The sequence below is a fragment of the Eurypyga helias genome, unplaced genomic scaffold, assembly GCF_000690775.1.
Source record: "Eurypyga helias isolate BGI_N326 unplaced genomic scaffold, ASM69077v1 scaffold9355, whole genome shotgun sequence".
NCBI lineage: Eukaryota > Metazoa > Chordata > Aves > Eurypygiformes > Eurypygidae > Eurypyga > Eurypyga helias.
This window is the reverse complement of record NW_010252082.1, coordinates 7,804-22,516: the sequence shown is the minus strand read 5'-3', so window position 1 is coordinate 22,516 and position 14,713 is coordinate 7,804. Positions and strand designations below refer to the sequence as shown.

At 47.0% G+C, this 14,713-nt stretch overlaps 1 protein-coding gene across 1 annotated transcript in view; it reads left to right on the top strand.

Moving 5' to 3' along the window:
• The window catches only part of ATP2C2 (ATPase, Ca++ transporting, type 2C, member 2), a gene marked incomplete at its 3' end in the record, with an annotated part of 25,952 nt that overhangs the window by 3,914 nt on the left and 7,325 nt on the right, over window positions 1–14,713 (top strand). The window contains exons 2-15 of the mRNA XM_010152227.1: window positions 2,560–2,670; window positions 3,789–3,905; window positions 5,707–5,796; window positions 5,879–5,914; window positions 6,009–6,070; window positions 7,191–7,299; window positions 7,375–7,524; window positions 7,621–7,689; window positions 8,497–8,572; window positions 8,825–8,891; window positions 10,142–10,266; window positions 12,190–12,287; window positions 13,046–13,147; window positions 13,937–14,026. Coding sequence (XP_010150529.1) covers window positions 2,560–2,670; window positions 3,789–3,905; window positions 5,707–5,796; window positions 5,879–5,914; window positions 6,009–6,070; window positions 7,191–7,299; window positions 7,375–7,524; window positions 7,621–7,689; window positions 8,497–8,572; window positions 8,825–8,891; window positions 10,142–10,266; window positions 12,190–12,287; window positions 13,046–13,147; window positions 13,937–14,026 — 1,302 coding nt within the window. The remainder of the gene's footprint in view (window positions 1–2,559; window positions 2,671–3,788; window positions 3,906–5,706; window positions 5,797–5,878; window positions 5,915–6,008; window positions 6,071–7,190; window positions 7,300–7,374; window positions 7,525–7,620; window positions 7,690–8,496; window positions 8,573–8,824; window positions 8,892–10,141; window positions 10,267–12,189; window positions 12,288–13,045; window positions 13,148–13,936; window positions 14,027–14,713) is intronic.

Here is a 14,713-nt window from a genome sequence, read left to right as displayed (position 1 = left end):
GGGGCAGGCTGCTGCGGGGCTCCCAGCCGTGGCCAGCTGCTCTTTACAGCCTCCGCTATCTCCTCATCTTCCAAAGCAATAAGTAAACTCATAATTCTTTTCATTTTAACTTCTCCCTGCCCTGTATGGAGCTGTGCATTCCTGTGCTTTGGTTACCTCTGAAGGATAAAGGTTAAATGTATGTGGATAATGTTGATAGCCCACATCTGGTTTACAGTGTAAATAGAAAAGAAAGTGAAGCACGAGGAGAGGCTGGTTTCTGTGGGGGCTTGCTCAGGACCCTGCCTGGTGCCTGGGAGACATGGGTGGGATGTTCTATGGGGCAGAGGGGCTCTGCACCGGCAGCGCTTGGCAGAGGTGGAGGCAGATGGGGCTCCACTGATGCATTTCCAACTTGTGCATCACCGGAGCTGTTTATCTAGTGGGAAAAGCTGTGCCATCCAGGGAAATCACTTGTGGGTGTGAGCTAATCAATGCAGATTAACTCATCCCCATAAAGCTGCTCACAGTAAGGAGCATGGAGCTGCCGGTGTTCTGGTTGATCCACAGCCAGCATTGGATGCATGCAGCCCAGGCACATCCGTATGCTTTTGTCATCCGTTTCCTCCCTGCCTTTTGGAAGGTAAATATTGTGATAGAGCTGGGCCCTGGCTTCCCTGCTGGCTCTGGGGACTGTAGGCATGCTACCCTTGCACCCGGCTCTCGTCTCACCCTCCAGTTCCTTTAAGTTTAATTAAACTCCTTCGAGGCAAGGCTGTACCTTGGTACCAGCATGTGCCATCGGCAGCAGAGGAGCCTCTAGAAACCACATTAATCAAATCAGCGCAGTAATGGATGTTTCCATACGTGACAGCCCTGTATTTTCTTCCCAGCAAGTCCTTCCATCTCCTCAGATGCAAGGCTGGCTTTCAGTCTTGCGGTGTCTGGGTGTCAGCAACGTTATAGGGAACTGAATTTGCACAAGCAAGAATAAATCATCAGTTTCAAACATGGAAGGGCTTTTTTTATCCCTTCTAGGGATGTCTGTTAAGTAAATAAGGGTGATGTTCAGTGTTAGGATGTCTCAACAGAGTGGAGAAATTCTGTGGCTTCTTTGGGCAAAACGTGGTTACCAGCGTAAGGGAAACATGGAAGCAAGAAAATCCTTGGAAATCTTGAGCAGATTGCTGGGGTGTTGGACAGGCAGGTTGTTCCTGGGGCAAAATGGCTTCTAAATGAGGAATGCACAGCCCAAGGGATCACAGCAAATCCTTCTGCGTTTCCGCAGGGAGCAGGTCAGTGCCGGTATCTCGTGTCAGTGGCTGTACTGGGGGTCAGTAAACAGCAGTGAAAGGGGAGCTGCAACATGGGGAACTGGCAAAAGCCTTTTTAAGGAGCAGGGTTAGACGTGCTCCTATTTCATCTGCTACAAGCTCTCCAGAAGCCACGAGACAGAAACCAATTCTGTGTACTGGCATGAGCGAGCAGCCAAAGAGATTTCCTGCATTTATCTCAGGCTTTAGGTTGCAAAATACTGGATGTTCCTAGAAACCTCCTGAATATTAATAGAAGGGCTAATTCTCCAAATACCACTTCAGGCATCTCTGAAATCCTCCAAACCCTTGCTGAGGTGCTGATGAGCAAACACCCCAGGGTGCTGGTAGTGGAATTCCTCTTGCCGTGCCAAGCGAGAGCTGGCCACAGGGCTGAGGAGCACCGCATTCTCTCGGGATCCTCCTCTTAACAAACATGTGCTCTTGTGCTTTATGAATGAAAGCAAATGGGAATTGGTTTTCCTTTCCCTTGGGAGGGATGAGATTTCTCCATCTCCGTACTTACCCTGTGATAGTGGTCACACCGCCTCTGTTGTGTGCCTGGTTGAGATTTTGGGTGATGCTGTTGCTCTGGAAAGAGCAACTGGGAAAAGGAGACGAGGGATCTTGAAAGGAAAGAGAGGTCAGGATGCTGAGCCCACGGGTGCTGGCAGCTCAGTGCAGACCTCAGGCTGCCTGGATGGGGCAGGAAGGGTTTGTGCTGCTTGGAGGGATTTACAGCGCCAGCGTTGGAGGAAAGCAGCATGGAGACGGGAGAGGAGACTTTTGTTTTCTCCCACTGGCTCAGAGATTTTTCTAGCTCACATTTTCTGTTCATTTATGATGTCTTTGACAGGGGGAAAAGTGTTTTCCTTGCTCTGAGCATCGAGTGTGCCGTGGGCTATGAGACACTGGCACAGAAAAATGCTCATCTTGGGCAGGATACCTGCAAACAGCAGGGCCTGGCAAGCTTTTCTGACCACAGCAGTGGCATGGGCTTCTCTTCATGGTAATCCAGCTCCTCATAGCCTTTCTTCTGCTACAGGCATGTGCACCTCACTTTGCAGCTGTAGTAAGGATTAATCAGTGAGTGGTATAAAGCTCTGGGATTTGGGAAGTGTTTTAGCTTCCCAAATCGTGTGACACTTGTGAAGTGTCACAGCTGGCAGGGTGAGGAAAGGGAATGGGATTAAGGGAAGAAGGAAAGAGATGCTGAAATGCTTTAACTGTGCTTTTGCCTAACGATTGTTTTCTCTCGTTTACTTAGACCCATGAGGAGTGTGAGCTGAAAATAATTGAGCAGGAGAAGGAGGTGACAGCTCTGCCCCCGAAAGACGCATGTAAATGCCATAAAGAAGACTTGGCCAAAGCTTTAAATGTAAGGGATGTTACAGGTCTTTGTGAACATGGTGAAGCAGTCTGGGTAATCTGACTCTGGGAAGAGACTGAGCAGCAAAATTGGTCATTAGTTCCAGGTGCAAACTCCTGGGGTGCCCAGTGCCCCTGCTGTTAGGGGGGCGAACCCTGGCATTGGCCATGTTTGAGGCTCAGCCTTGGGCATTTGTGCTTCACTTTGTCCTGGGGAAGGATTTCACTGGAATGAGTGGCTCTGTGAGGTGAAAGTGTTCATTGTCCAGCCTGGAAAATGAAGCTGTCAGAGCTCTCCCGAGGCTGGCAGAGGAGCCCTGGGCACAGGCTGCACAGATCACCTGTGCGAATTATTGGCAGCCCCTTGGAAAACGCTGTGCAAACGCACGCAGCATTCCCACTCCACCGCCCCCCCCCAGCTTTTTGCAGCAGGTTTCATTTCAAAAGCAAAACTCATCACGTTTATTGTCCTGGATGACTTCTCAAAGGCTTGCTCGCAGCTTAGATATAAATTCACCTCGCCATCCCTACCCCAAGCAACTGGTGAAGCTGGAGCCATCACCAGGTTCAGCTCGTGCTGAGACCCATTTCTCCATGCAGAGCAGGAGAAAAATAGATGGAAACTTAGAAAGGCTGACACCCCATGACCAGGGAAAGCTCTGTAATGCTAAGCAATATTCTGGGGTCTGACCTTGCTATTTTTTCAAATCTTGGCAAAATAGATCTTATTCCTTCTCCATCTGTTTTCTTAGGATTTTGTCAGGGTATTTTTGTGTTTTCTGTAAATGCACAGTGAAACCAGAAATCAATTTCTTCCTTGACTATTTCACACTTCTAATTTGTCGTCTATTATATGGGGTTTCACTTGTGGAAATACATTTTTTTAATTAACTTGTGCTTACTTGATTGGTTTCTGTGGGGGTTGATGGTAAAGCTTTACAGTTTCACAAAAATGAATACCTAAACAGAAAAACAGTGGGTAGATTTATCCTGTTGTGGAGGGCTGAACCGTGAGCATCGTTACCAGTTTGCTTAGAGGTTTTTAACATAACTTCACCTTAGGAAGTTTTCTGTAACTATTCCTCAGTAAGTAATGTTTGGTTGGTTTGTTTTTTGATTTCCCTCTAGGTTGATTTACAAACTGGACTCTCTGAGTTTTCCGTGCTACAGCGCAGGTTAAAACATGGCTGGAATGAATTTTCAGTAGAGAATACGGAACCGATATGGAAGAAATATCTCGACCAGGTAAGGATTCTCATTTCCTGGCAAAAAGCCCTGGCTGGGTTGGCCTAAGTGTGTGTCTCCGTTGAAATATGGAGGGTTTCTACTTCCACAGATTCAGCCTTGGAACAGGCTGTGCCCCAGATACAGAATCTGTCTGTTCCCTTGGGAAAGCCATTGTGAGATGCAGATGTGGGGTCACTTAACGAGAAGATAACATCTTCAAATAAAAATAAACCTTTTTATCCCCACGAAGCCCACAGTCAAAAGCTGTAGATCAGCCACCTGATTTCTGGAGCATATTTATTCCCTTTAAGGCAAGTGATAAAATCATGAAAGGTTTGAGGAAAGCCAGTAGTAGCTGAAAGCCACTCTGATCTGTTACCCCAGCAAAGGAAAACCCTAACCCTCCAGCAAAAGCAAAGGCAGCTGTAGAGCTCAGGTGAGTGTCAGTGTCTCTATTAGCAATATGTCAGTAACAGATACATTAATACCCAGGGCCATGAGTGGTGAAGATCCACCATTTCAAACCAGCTGCCCCGAAAGCCAGGCAGAAGGTGTTATTTGCTGTCTGAGTTTTCCCCAGCTGAGTTGTCCTTGAGTTTTGCTTTTATTAACTGGTTCTCATCAGTATTTAATGCATCTTTCACCTCTCTTTTAGAGCTTTTAACCAAACAAGAAGGGTCTTTTTTTGCTGTTTATTTTCAACCAGTGATTCAACTAATTTTCTTCTTGCTTAACTGGTTCGTGAAGATTTTAGTTGCTTTGAAAGACTTTATTTCATGGATGATCCCTTTTTTCCTATGTGAACAATATCCTTTAAGCACTTTGTGATCATCACTAAGTCTCTTCAAGGATTCTTTTACTCTTAATAAAAAAGTGAGATGGTGCAGCTTTTCTGCTTATCCTTAACAAGTTGTTTCTCCTAGGAGGACACCAAACAAACTCCTTAGTGCATCTCTGATCCTTCCACAATCTGTCAGTCTCTGAAGAGCTGCTTGTATTCCCACACTATTCACACCACTGCACTGGAGCATCATCCCTCAGCAGACAATTGACGTGGCTTCTTCCAGCTGCTATTTTTGTAAAACAACACCTTTGGCTTAGTCTTTAGAAAGAGAAATTAAAGGGATTTTCAACTTTGGCTTCAGCAGGGGAATAAATTTTAAACCTTTGCTTTCCTGCTGTTCATCTCCATGCTGCTGTTGCCCAAATCAGAGGCAGCCTTGGCTTTGTCTGGTGTAATTCTCTTATATCAATTCCCACGTTGGCTAAACAGGGCTGCAACTTTCCCAGGTAGGAGAAGGGTCCTTAAAATGAGGATCTGCTCCCACAGTGCTGGGCACAGTTCAGAGTTTAGTGGCTTAATTAAAGAAAAAAAAAGAAAAAGAGGATTTCTGGTTTCAGATTCTAAGAGGACAATGAAGTTTTTGTCTGTACCCATTGTGCCTCCAAGGAGCTCTTAGGGTCAGCCCTGGGCTGCATGTCTGCACAGGCGAGCCTTGGAAAAGTGGCCTTGGAAAAGCCTCTCTTTTCCACAGGCGAGTGGAAAAGAGAGGAAACTCGTGTCTTGTGGTGTGAGCCTCTGCCTTGTCCTGCTGATCCCTCGTGCTGTCCATCCCCTGCATGGGTGCAGGATCCGGCTTCAGCCCAACCCCAGGGGCTGCACCGGCTCTGTCCGGGCAGAGCGATGCCGCTGCCCTGAGCAGGGAGGGTCCCAGCAGCAAAACCGCAGGTCTGATCCTTTCGGAAGAGGCCTGCGGCCAGCTCGGCTTAGGCAACTCCCTATTTAATTGTATATTACAATTTCTTTCTGTTTTTTCAGTTTAAAAACCCCCTCATTCTCTTGCTGCTGGCTTCCGCCTTAGTAAGCGTCATCACGAAAGAGTACGAGGATGCCGCGAGCATCACCATGGTAGGTGGTACCTCTCTTGCCACCCAACCCTTTGCTCCCCGCGGCCGGTGTGCCCACGCCTGTAATGCCTCTCTGTTCGCAGGCCGTGCTCATCGTGGTCACCGTGGCCTTCATCCAGGTATGTCAGCCGGAGCCGGGCTCTGCAACCGGGGCTGTGCCATCAGTGAGCCCGCTCGTCTAACTTGGCTTTCTTCTCCTTTCATGTTTGAAAGGAATATCGCTCAGAAAAATCTCTGGAGGAACTCAACAAGCTGGTGCCCCCCGAGTGCAACTGGTGAGGCATGCCTGCTTCCGTGGGATTTAGCAGGGCTGGGGCTGTGAGGGCAGCACCGAGGTTGTCATGCACGTATCTGGAGGGCTGGCACCGGCTGTGGGTGCAGCTGTAAGTGGCAGTGAAAGGGGTTGAAATAACTCTGATTTTTAAAGAAAGCACCCAGTGGGATGGAGTAAATGCTGAGACAGGAGAGTCCCGGGAGGGTCCCGCTCCACACGCCGCGTAATGGTCCCTACAGCGTGTCGCTGACTCCCCATGCAGGAAAAACCTCCCCAGAGTATGTTTTTTGGCTTTAGGTTAGTTTTGCCCCCTGTTTGATTGGCAGAGAACGGTTAATGAGCAGAGGTGCACGTGGGCTGGGTTTCCGTTCACACGCCTGCCCGTTGCCCTGCGTACACGAGCACGGGCACACCAACCAGGCGTTTGGGTGCAGAAGGGCCACACATGAGCCCAGTCACACCACTGCCCGTGGAGCAGTTGTAGGGTACCAGATACCCTTCCCCTGGCTGCTTTGATGTTTGGTATCAGTGCTTTAGACTACAGGAAACACTTTTCCTATTTATGTCTTTGCAAATCGGTTTTGTCAGAGCCAACATAAATAAGCTGCGGGGCTGAGAGAAACCTTGTGCTGCAAATGAAGCATGGGGTTTTCTTCTGGTCCAAAGTTCACCCGGGTTTGGATCTTACAAACACCACTGCTTATTCTTTATTTATGATATGAAACCATAAGCATCCAAGCACTTAAAAGGCTGTACTTTTAATACAATAGTGAAATGCCAGTGGTAATTCTAGCTTTAAAAAGATTCTTTTTAGGTTAAAGAATCTGCATTTCTTTATTTAAAGCATGAGCCACAGGAAGGAACACCTTCTTGTCGCTGTGTAAGTGCTGTTTAAGTTGCTTATTGCTGAAATGTAAACCTTCCATAACCTTCCCATCCGTTTATGAATTAAAACTGGGCCCAAGCTGAACATAATCATCTCCTCATTATGAAGATTTTATGTTCGTTCTTACATTGGAAGCTCTTTGGGGCAGGGTTCTTGTTTTCTTGCCAGTCACATTCCCAAGCCTGCAGAAGGAATAAAAACCTCACAGCCTCATTTTTCCCTTTGTCTCATGTAGCCTAAGGGAGGGAAAACTGCAGCATCTTCTAGCGCGAGAGCTTGTGCCTGGAGATATCATATGTCTGTCTGTTGGCGACAGGGTTCCTGCAGACCTCCGGCTCATAGAGGTAAATACAGCGATACCTGCGAGAGCCTGGTTTGGAAATTTCTTCCTTTAACAAGAAATGTGCCTTTTTAATTAGGTTACAGATCTGCTGGTGGATGAATCCAGTTTTACTGGAGAAGCTGAGCCTTGCAACAAGACTGACAGTGTGTTACTGGAAGCTGGAGACATAACCACGCTGAGCAATGTTGTTTTCATGGGGACCCTCGTGCGATACGGGAAGGGAAAAGTGAGTGTTGTCAGCCTTGGCCTTTTCCTCGACATCAGTTACGGAATCTCTAGATTTTTTTATTTTCATCTCCTCCTCTTTTTTTCTCCTTTTCAGGGTGTAGTTATTGGGACGGGTGAAAACTCACAGTTTGGAGAGGTGTTCAAAATGATGCAAGCTGAAGAGGTAAAGATGTCTCTGTCTCCCTGGAAATGGTAGATGTTCTGGATGTTTGTGAGGAGGAGCAGTGGCAAGAGTTAATGCGCTGGGTTAATTTCTGATTCTGCTATGAGATGCCTGTGTGACAGAGGGACACCAAAGTGCTGTATCCAAAAAAGAAAGTTATAAACAGGGTTTAGGCTTCTAAATCCAGGCTTGTGATGCTCAGCTTGTGTCTAATCTGCTGGTTACCTAAACATGATTTCTTTTCCCTGCCTTCTTTCCACTATGTATATGCAACATATATACATGTCAGAATTTCATGGGCCAGAGCTCTGAGCTAACCAGATGAGGGTCTATAAACTGTTAACTTCTGTTCCATTCATGCAAGAAACGACAGCAAAGCAGAAGTAGGCACTTCTGGATAATGTGTGTGCAAAGCCTTTGGGACAGGGATGAGGATCCAGATATTTTATCCCTGTCCCAGAGGCTTTGCACACACATTATCCAGTCCTGGACTCAATTGCTAAGGTCCTTTCCAGATTTAGCCCTCAGTCTGTCTTTACCTTGGCTCCCCAGCTGTAAACGAACATAATCCTTATCTTCTCCCACTTTCTGCCCATGGTGTGTGCACTGAGGCAGAGACTGTCTCCCTGCAGGATGTCTGTGCCCAGCAGACCCCTCGGGGGGTCTGGGGTGGGTAGGCACAAGGGTATGATGGGTGGCTGTAGGGCCCCCAGTAATGGTAACAAGGACTGTGGTGGTCAGTCGTCTGGGCTGACCGTCATCTCACGTAACAAGCAAAGAAAACCAGCTATTCTCTAATGTTTCCAGACTCCCAAAACACCTCTCCAGAAAAGCATGGACAGACTGGGGAAGCAGCTGACTCTCTTCTCCTTTGGCATAATTGGTGAGTTGAACGCTGTGCTCATACTGGGGGGGTCAGCTGTGAAATCCCTCTGTGCTCCAGGGCCCCTTTTTGCAAAACAACCCTACTTGTTGATGTAGGTTACCTGGACTTTGAGGGTTCGAGCAGAGAAACCCTGGAAGGAGAGATCTGGGAGGGGGGCCTCATCGCATACTCCATCCCCCAACAACAGCTAGAGCAGGTTATGGATTGATGAGTTTCTCAGTTTTTAATCGAATGGTTTTGCCCCACCAGGTTTAATAATGCTCATTGGCTGGCTGCAAGGGAAGCATCTCCTCAGCATGTTCACAATCGGAGTGAGGTGAGGGCTGGGGAGCACCTTTCTCTTTGATTTCTACTGGAACATGTCCCAGGGAATTCCCTGGTCAAATCAATGGGTGTTTCACAAAGAGAATTTGAGTAAGATCCTTCCTAAATACATGTTGATCTTGCAGCCGTGAAATTAATGTGAGCTTTTCAACAGAAGTTAGTAGGGAAAAAAAAAACAAAACACCACCAAAGTTTGAGGGTTTATTTAATTTTGTAAATCAGTATTTTGAAAACCTTCACTGGCTTTTCCACCCCATCCTGCTGTGAATGTCCTTTCCCATCTGTACTATGAATTTAGTGGGAGTGTAGCAACAGCAAATATTGGTCTTTGCTGTTCTTACTGGATTTACGTCTAAAGATAGGAATGTGTGTTTTATATGGCATAAAAAGCATGCACAACCACTTAATCAAACATAATAAACCGTGTGTTTTTAGTAGTGCCCATAAAACCTGTTGTTTGGTGTTGTCATGGCTCTAAAATAAATCCTCTAAAAAAAAAAAAAAGGAAATTTTCTATGGAAATAATAAAACCACCACAGCTGAGGAGATAAGGAAAGCCAGACTGGCTCAGTGACCACCCTCCTGTCTCCTGAGGGGGATGTGGTGGCCTGAGTTTTGGAGAGCAGCCTATGGTTTTGAAAGTCGCCCTTGATCACTTTTTGCAGGTACCTGGAAGTGTTCAGTTACCCAAGGAAAAACTAAGGGACAGATACAGACCGTGCCTGGATTTTTCTAGCATGTCAGGTGCTGCAGGTCTTGATGTTGCTCTGCTTTGATCTGTGAAGTGTGGGGACATGTGGGGAGCTGATTCTCTCCCGCTGTAGCTTGTGCCCACATGTAAGAGAGGAGATGAGGGGCTGCGTGTGGCCAAGAGCTAGTGGCTAACGTGTGAGCTGTCATGCCAAGGAATATTCAACTTCCATCCTCAGAAAGTTAAATAAATTAAATGAAATCCAACCCCTAAATCCCTCTTAGCCAGAAATTAATGCTCTTTGGCAATGTAAAGAAGAAAAGTAATTGCTCTGTCATAATCATCCAGAAAAGGGTTGAAGGGTTGGATAAATATCCTGCTTTTGTACCTGCGGCGTGCCAGGAGTCCCAGCGGTTAGCACTGCATGCTCCCGCTCAGACGTGCACGTATACCCAGGAAAGCTCACCCCATGGAAATGTCCCTCTGGCATATTGTGGTTGGTGCTTGGAGTTTGTCCCACGCTGAAGCTGTTTTCTCCCCGCTGTCCCCAGCCTGGCGGTGGCTGCCATCCCAGAGGGCCTTCCCATTGTGGTCACTGTGACGCTGGTGCTGGGTGTTCTCCGGATGGCCAAGAAAAGGGTGATTGTGAAGAAGCTGCCCATAGTAGAGACCTTAGGTAAGTGTGCAAAGGGGCCACATGGTTTGGTCACCTGCCAGGCTTCAAAATCTGAACTGAAGAGTGACAGGCTGGCCACGTGAGCCTTGGTCTGCTTAAAAAAATGAATTTGGAATATGCTTACTGGACCAGAGCAACCTCCTCAGACTTAAACACACTTTCTACCCTGTGTTTCCCACCCTTGTGCCTTCGTTTAGTGCTATTAACGCAGGCAGGTGCTAGGAGTGGTGCGATACAACCCACAGCTTTGGCCCGTGGAGCCCCTCTGCAGACGTGCACGCCCTGCTTAGGCCGAAAGTCTTCGTTTCCCCTTCCTCCCCGTTCTGTGGAAACATCCTGCAGGTCCATCCTGTCCGCTTCTTCAGTGTCTGGCTAAAAACCTTGCAGCCCCTCAAGGTGAGCCTGGTGACAAAACCATTTGTCCTTCCACAGCCTGTGTGGCCATGTCCCAGATATCCAGAGTCATGGAAAATAGGGGCAGAGAGGACCTTGAGAGAATGTCCAGCCTCACAACTGCAGGGCAGAGTGAACTGCAATGAAATTATTCTTCCTCCTCCCCTTACCTTCAGATTGGCCCTTACCCCCAGCTCACTGCATTCCAGGCTTCAGTGCCTTGGCCCCGGTCAGTGTGGCCGTTACCTGAGGGAGGAGACGTGTCGCCCCTTTAGTACCACTCGTTAAGGAGCACGCGAAGTGCCAAGCCTGTGCAGTCGCTGCACAGCCAGATCCTTCAGCTAAAATCCCTCTTCCTTGGAAATGCTGCTATTGTTTGAGCTGCCCTTGTTTGTTCGGCGGTTAAGGAATCTTATCACCCCTATTTTATTGTATCTGCCCTGACCCAGGACATCTGAAACGGCCTTATCTCAACAAGAATTTCGTTCTGGTAGGGCTGTGCCCAGAGAGGCGTAACTGCCAGATGCCCGGGTGCTCTGCAAGACAGCCTAAGCACGGGAAAGCTGCACTCTCCCACACGTTATTGCACCATGTCTGTTCAGCTGCTGAAAGGGAGAAAAATAATCCTCCTTCTCTATCCGACTCTTTCATCGTAAATAACTAAAAATGAAATATTGGAGGTGGTGGCTTTGCTCTGTGCTAATCTACCCAAACTAATTAATTTAATTGCAGCCCAATCTGCTTTTACGTGGCGGTCACGCTCACAGGGTCTGTTCCCAAGCCATGTGGCCATCCCCAGGGCCAGGGACGATATTCAGACGTAGAAGGGAGCTGGAGTCTGATTCTTTTTTGCATTAAAGTCATTCTCCTTCTTGAGCAGAAACGAGGTTGAATGTGGTGACTCTGCTAACTCGCTCCTTCGCTGTGCTGTGGTGTAAACGGCCCCTGGAAGAAATGTGCGTTGCTGAAGCAGCAACAGAGCAGAGCACGAGTGGGGCAGCTCCTGCTCTTAGCTGTGGATTTTTGTTTTTTTCTAGCAGTCTATAACACCTCGACCCTCACAGTCGCTTGGTGAGGCAGGGAAGGGCTATTATTCCTGACTTAGGGAAGCAAGGGTTAAAGGGCCCATCTGAGGAAGCATGTGGCAGAGTGGGAATTTCACACGTCTTTTCGGAACAGCCGCTCTGTCGATGTGTGATACTGCAGCTCGGAGACATCCATCAGCTCCCTGGAGATCAGCGCCTTCTCCAACTGCCCTCCGTATGATGCTCGAGACAATGTGTCCCTCTTCAGACATCTCCTACCACATCTCACGTCCAAATTATGTGCACGACACCCTGACATGCACTCAAATCCCTTCCTTACAACACCCTGTTAGGAAACCTAACCGTTTCTTGGTATTTCCTCCCTTTTCACACTGATGTAGTTTGAGTAATGTGAGGGAAACATGCTCTTCCTCTTCTGGGGCCCTGAATCTCATTGTCCAGTCACATCGTTTATCAGTTCTGATTAAACACTTTCCTGCACCAGGTTGCTGCAATGTCATCTGCTCCGACAAGACAGGCACTCTGACAGCCAACGAGATGACGGTGACGTGGCTGGTGACCTCGGATGGGTGCCAGGCAGAGGTATGGCCGAGGCGGTAACACGGATGTCCCGTTCAAACTCAGCAGGGCCAGTTTGCTTTTAGCTCAATTAGGCCCTAACAAGGAGTGCCGGGTCAGGCCCAAACCAAGAGGTTTCTTGCACATCACCAGTTCCATTGTAGAGAAAGGACTTGTGCAGTGCGGGAGGCAGGCAGAGGTGGGGCTGAGTGTACAAAAGCTGCCATGAACAAAGACATTCATTGACATCATCTGCTGTTCTCTGCAATCATTGTAAATACACCTGACACCGTCTGGTGTCTGATGCCTGGTCGCCTGACACCGACCCTCGTGGGCCCATCTTCTGCAGGAACATTTATTATACGAGTGACCTGACCCTTGCACTTGGTTCCTTTACCTGTGTGCAAAGTGGGTGAACAACGCAGGCAGGCAGAGCGTAAGGCAGTGGAGACACAGGCCAGTCACCAGTAAGGTGACAAAAAACCAGTGAACCCACTGCAACCAAAGGGCTGGATCTCTGGACTGAGCTGCAGGAGGCTGAATTCATGGCAAACAAGTTCTGTTTAGGATAAGCTGGTTCTTTTTGTTCCTACACAGCTATTGTAATATTATACTTTCATTACCTGCAGCCTTTCCTGTAAGCATTGCTTTGAGCTAGAAAGAATAATCCCAGCACGCCTTCAAACTCAGGAGTTTGCTCAAGCGCACCCTGTTGTGTACAGATGTAACTTAGTCCTGCCTGGCACCAAAAAATCTGCTCCTTCTCTCTCTCCCTTCCTCAGGTCAGTGGGGTGGGCTACAACGGAGAAGGAAACGTTTATCTTCTGCCATCAAAGGAGATTCTTAAAGGATTTTCCAACATCTCCGTTGGGAAACTAGTGGAGGTGAGTATGAATTAGGAACCTGTTTGTCCTGTTTACATTCAATTTTCACTTGCATGGACCACTTTGGGTAAGAGCAGGGAAAAAAGCCACTTCTGGAACTCCAAAATAAACCGTCTCGCCAGAGCGTTCCTGTGGAAAGGCTCTGAGTAATGGTGATGTAACACCTGAAGCTTATGGGTGAAAGGGAGCAATCATAAAACACACGGAGAGACCAGAGTCATCAGCTTAAAGCATCAATGACATGTTGGATAAAACCACAGTTCTGGCAGAGGAGAGACTGATTTTGTCGTGTTCAAGTTTTTAATGTCGACAGGTCATAGACTTTAGGTACATAGTCAATTTATAAATGCATTGTGAGGCTCTCTGGGTGTCGTGTTAACATTAAATACAAACTTGCACATTCAACTGTAGCCTGAAGTGGAGTGTTTGGGTAGTGAAATGATCTAAGCTGGAATATCAAATGGAGGTTAGGTCTTATTTTGTCCATATTGTATGTTAGATGTAGGAGAGACTAGATTCTAATTTTTGTGATTTATCAAGCTTGTTAGATGTATATCATGTTTTCTGTGATGTTAATGTATCCAAAACATAACATTTCACTAAAATATTGACGTATTTTATGGATTCAGTGGGTTTAGAAAGTCAAAGAGCTGATCTCAAGCGATGCTGCTATGGGAAACAGCACATCTTTTGGGATGGGACTGCTTTCATTCACCAGTCTTTCATCATTTCATTGAAAGAGGTGGAAAAAGCAAAAAAACCCACATGTAAATATGTCCCTTTTTCTAGGCTGGCTGTGTAGTCAATAATGCCATTATCAGGAAGAATAGTGTGATAGGACAGCCCACAGAAGGAGCTCTCATCGCCCTTGCAATGAAGGTAAGACTGCTAAGATTTAAAATTTTCCAGAAATATCTATATTTTTTTAGGGAAGACCTGGAATTATTAGGTCTGAGAGCAGTAATCAGACTTCTTTAAAGTCCCCAGACTGGTTTTAGTCTTTCCTTCTCATAGGTGTACATCTCTCCCATGTAAACAGCTTGTCACGGACAAACACCTTCCCTGAGCATCTGTGCTAACAGTAATAATTGTTTTGCTTGGTTAATCTGGGCAATTGAGCTGCTTAATGGATTTCTTTTGGGCTCAGACCAGACTGCCTGTTTTATATTTTCTGTACGTGCCAATTAAGAATTCAGGAAGAAGACAAGAGAGTGAAAAATGAGCAAGAACAGGTCATATGAGAAAGCATGGCAGAGGCTCGTCATCCATTTGTGTTGTCTGCTAGCTTTTTACTTTTTTTCTAGTCACAATTATGTAAAACAATAATTTTTGAGAATTGCATTCACGCTTACAGGCAGAGGGCTGTCAAACACCTCCAGGTATCATCTAATCACCATGACACAGCCTGGGGCCTGCAGACCTAGGTGGGCTGTACAGCGCAGAAGGTGCCTGATGAAATGATGCACCTGCAGACATCTGTTTTTACCTCCTCTTTTTAAAGTTTGTAACTCTAACAGTGAAACCACATTTGTTGTGTTGTTGGGGTTTTTTTTCTGTAAAACAGTG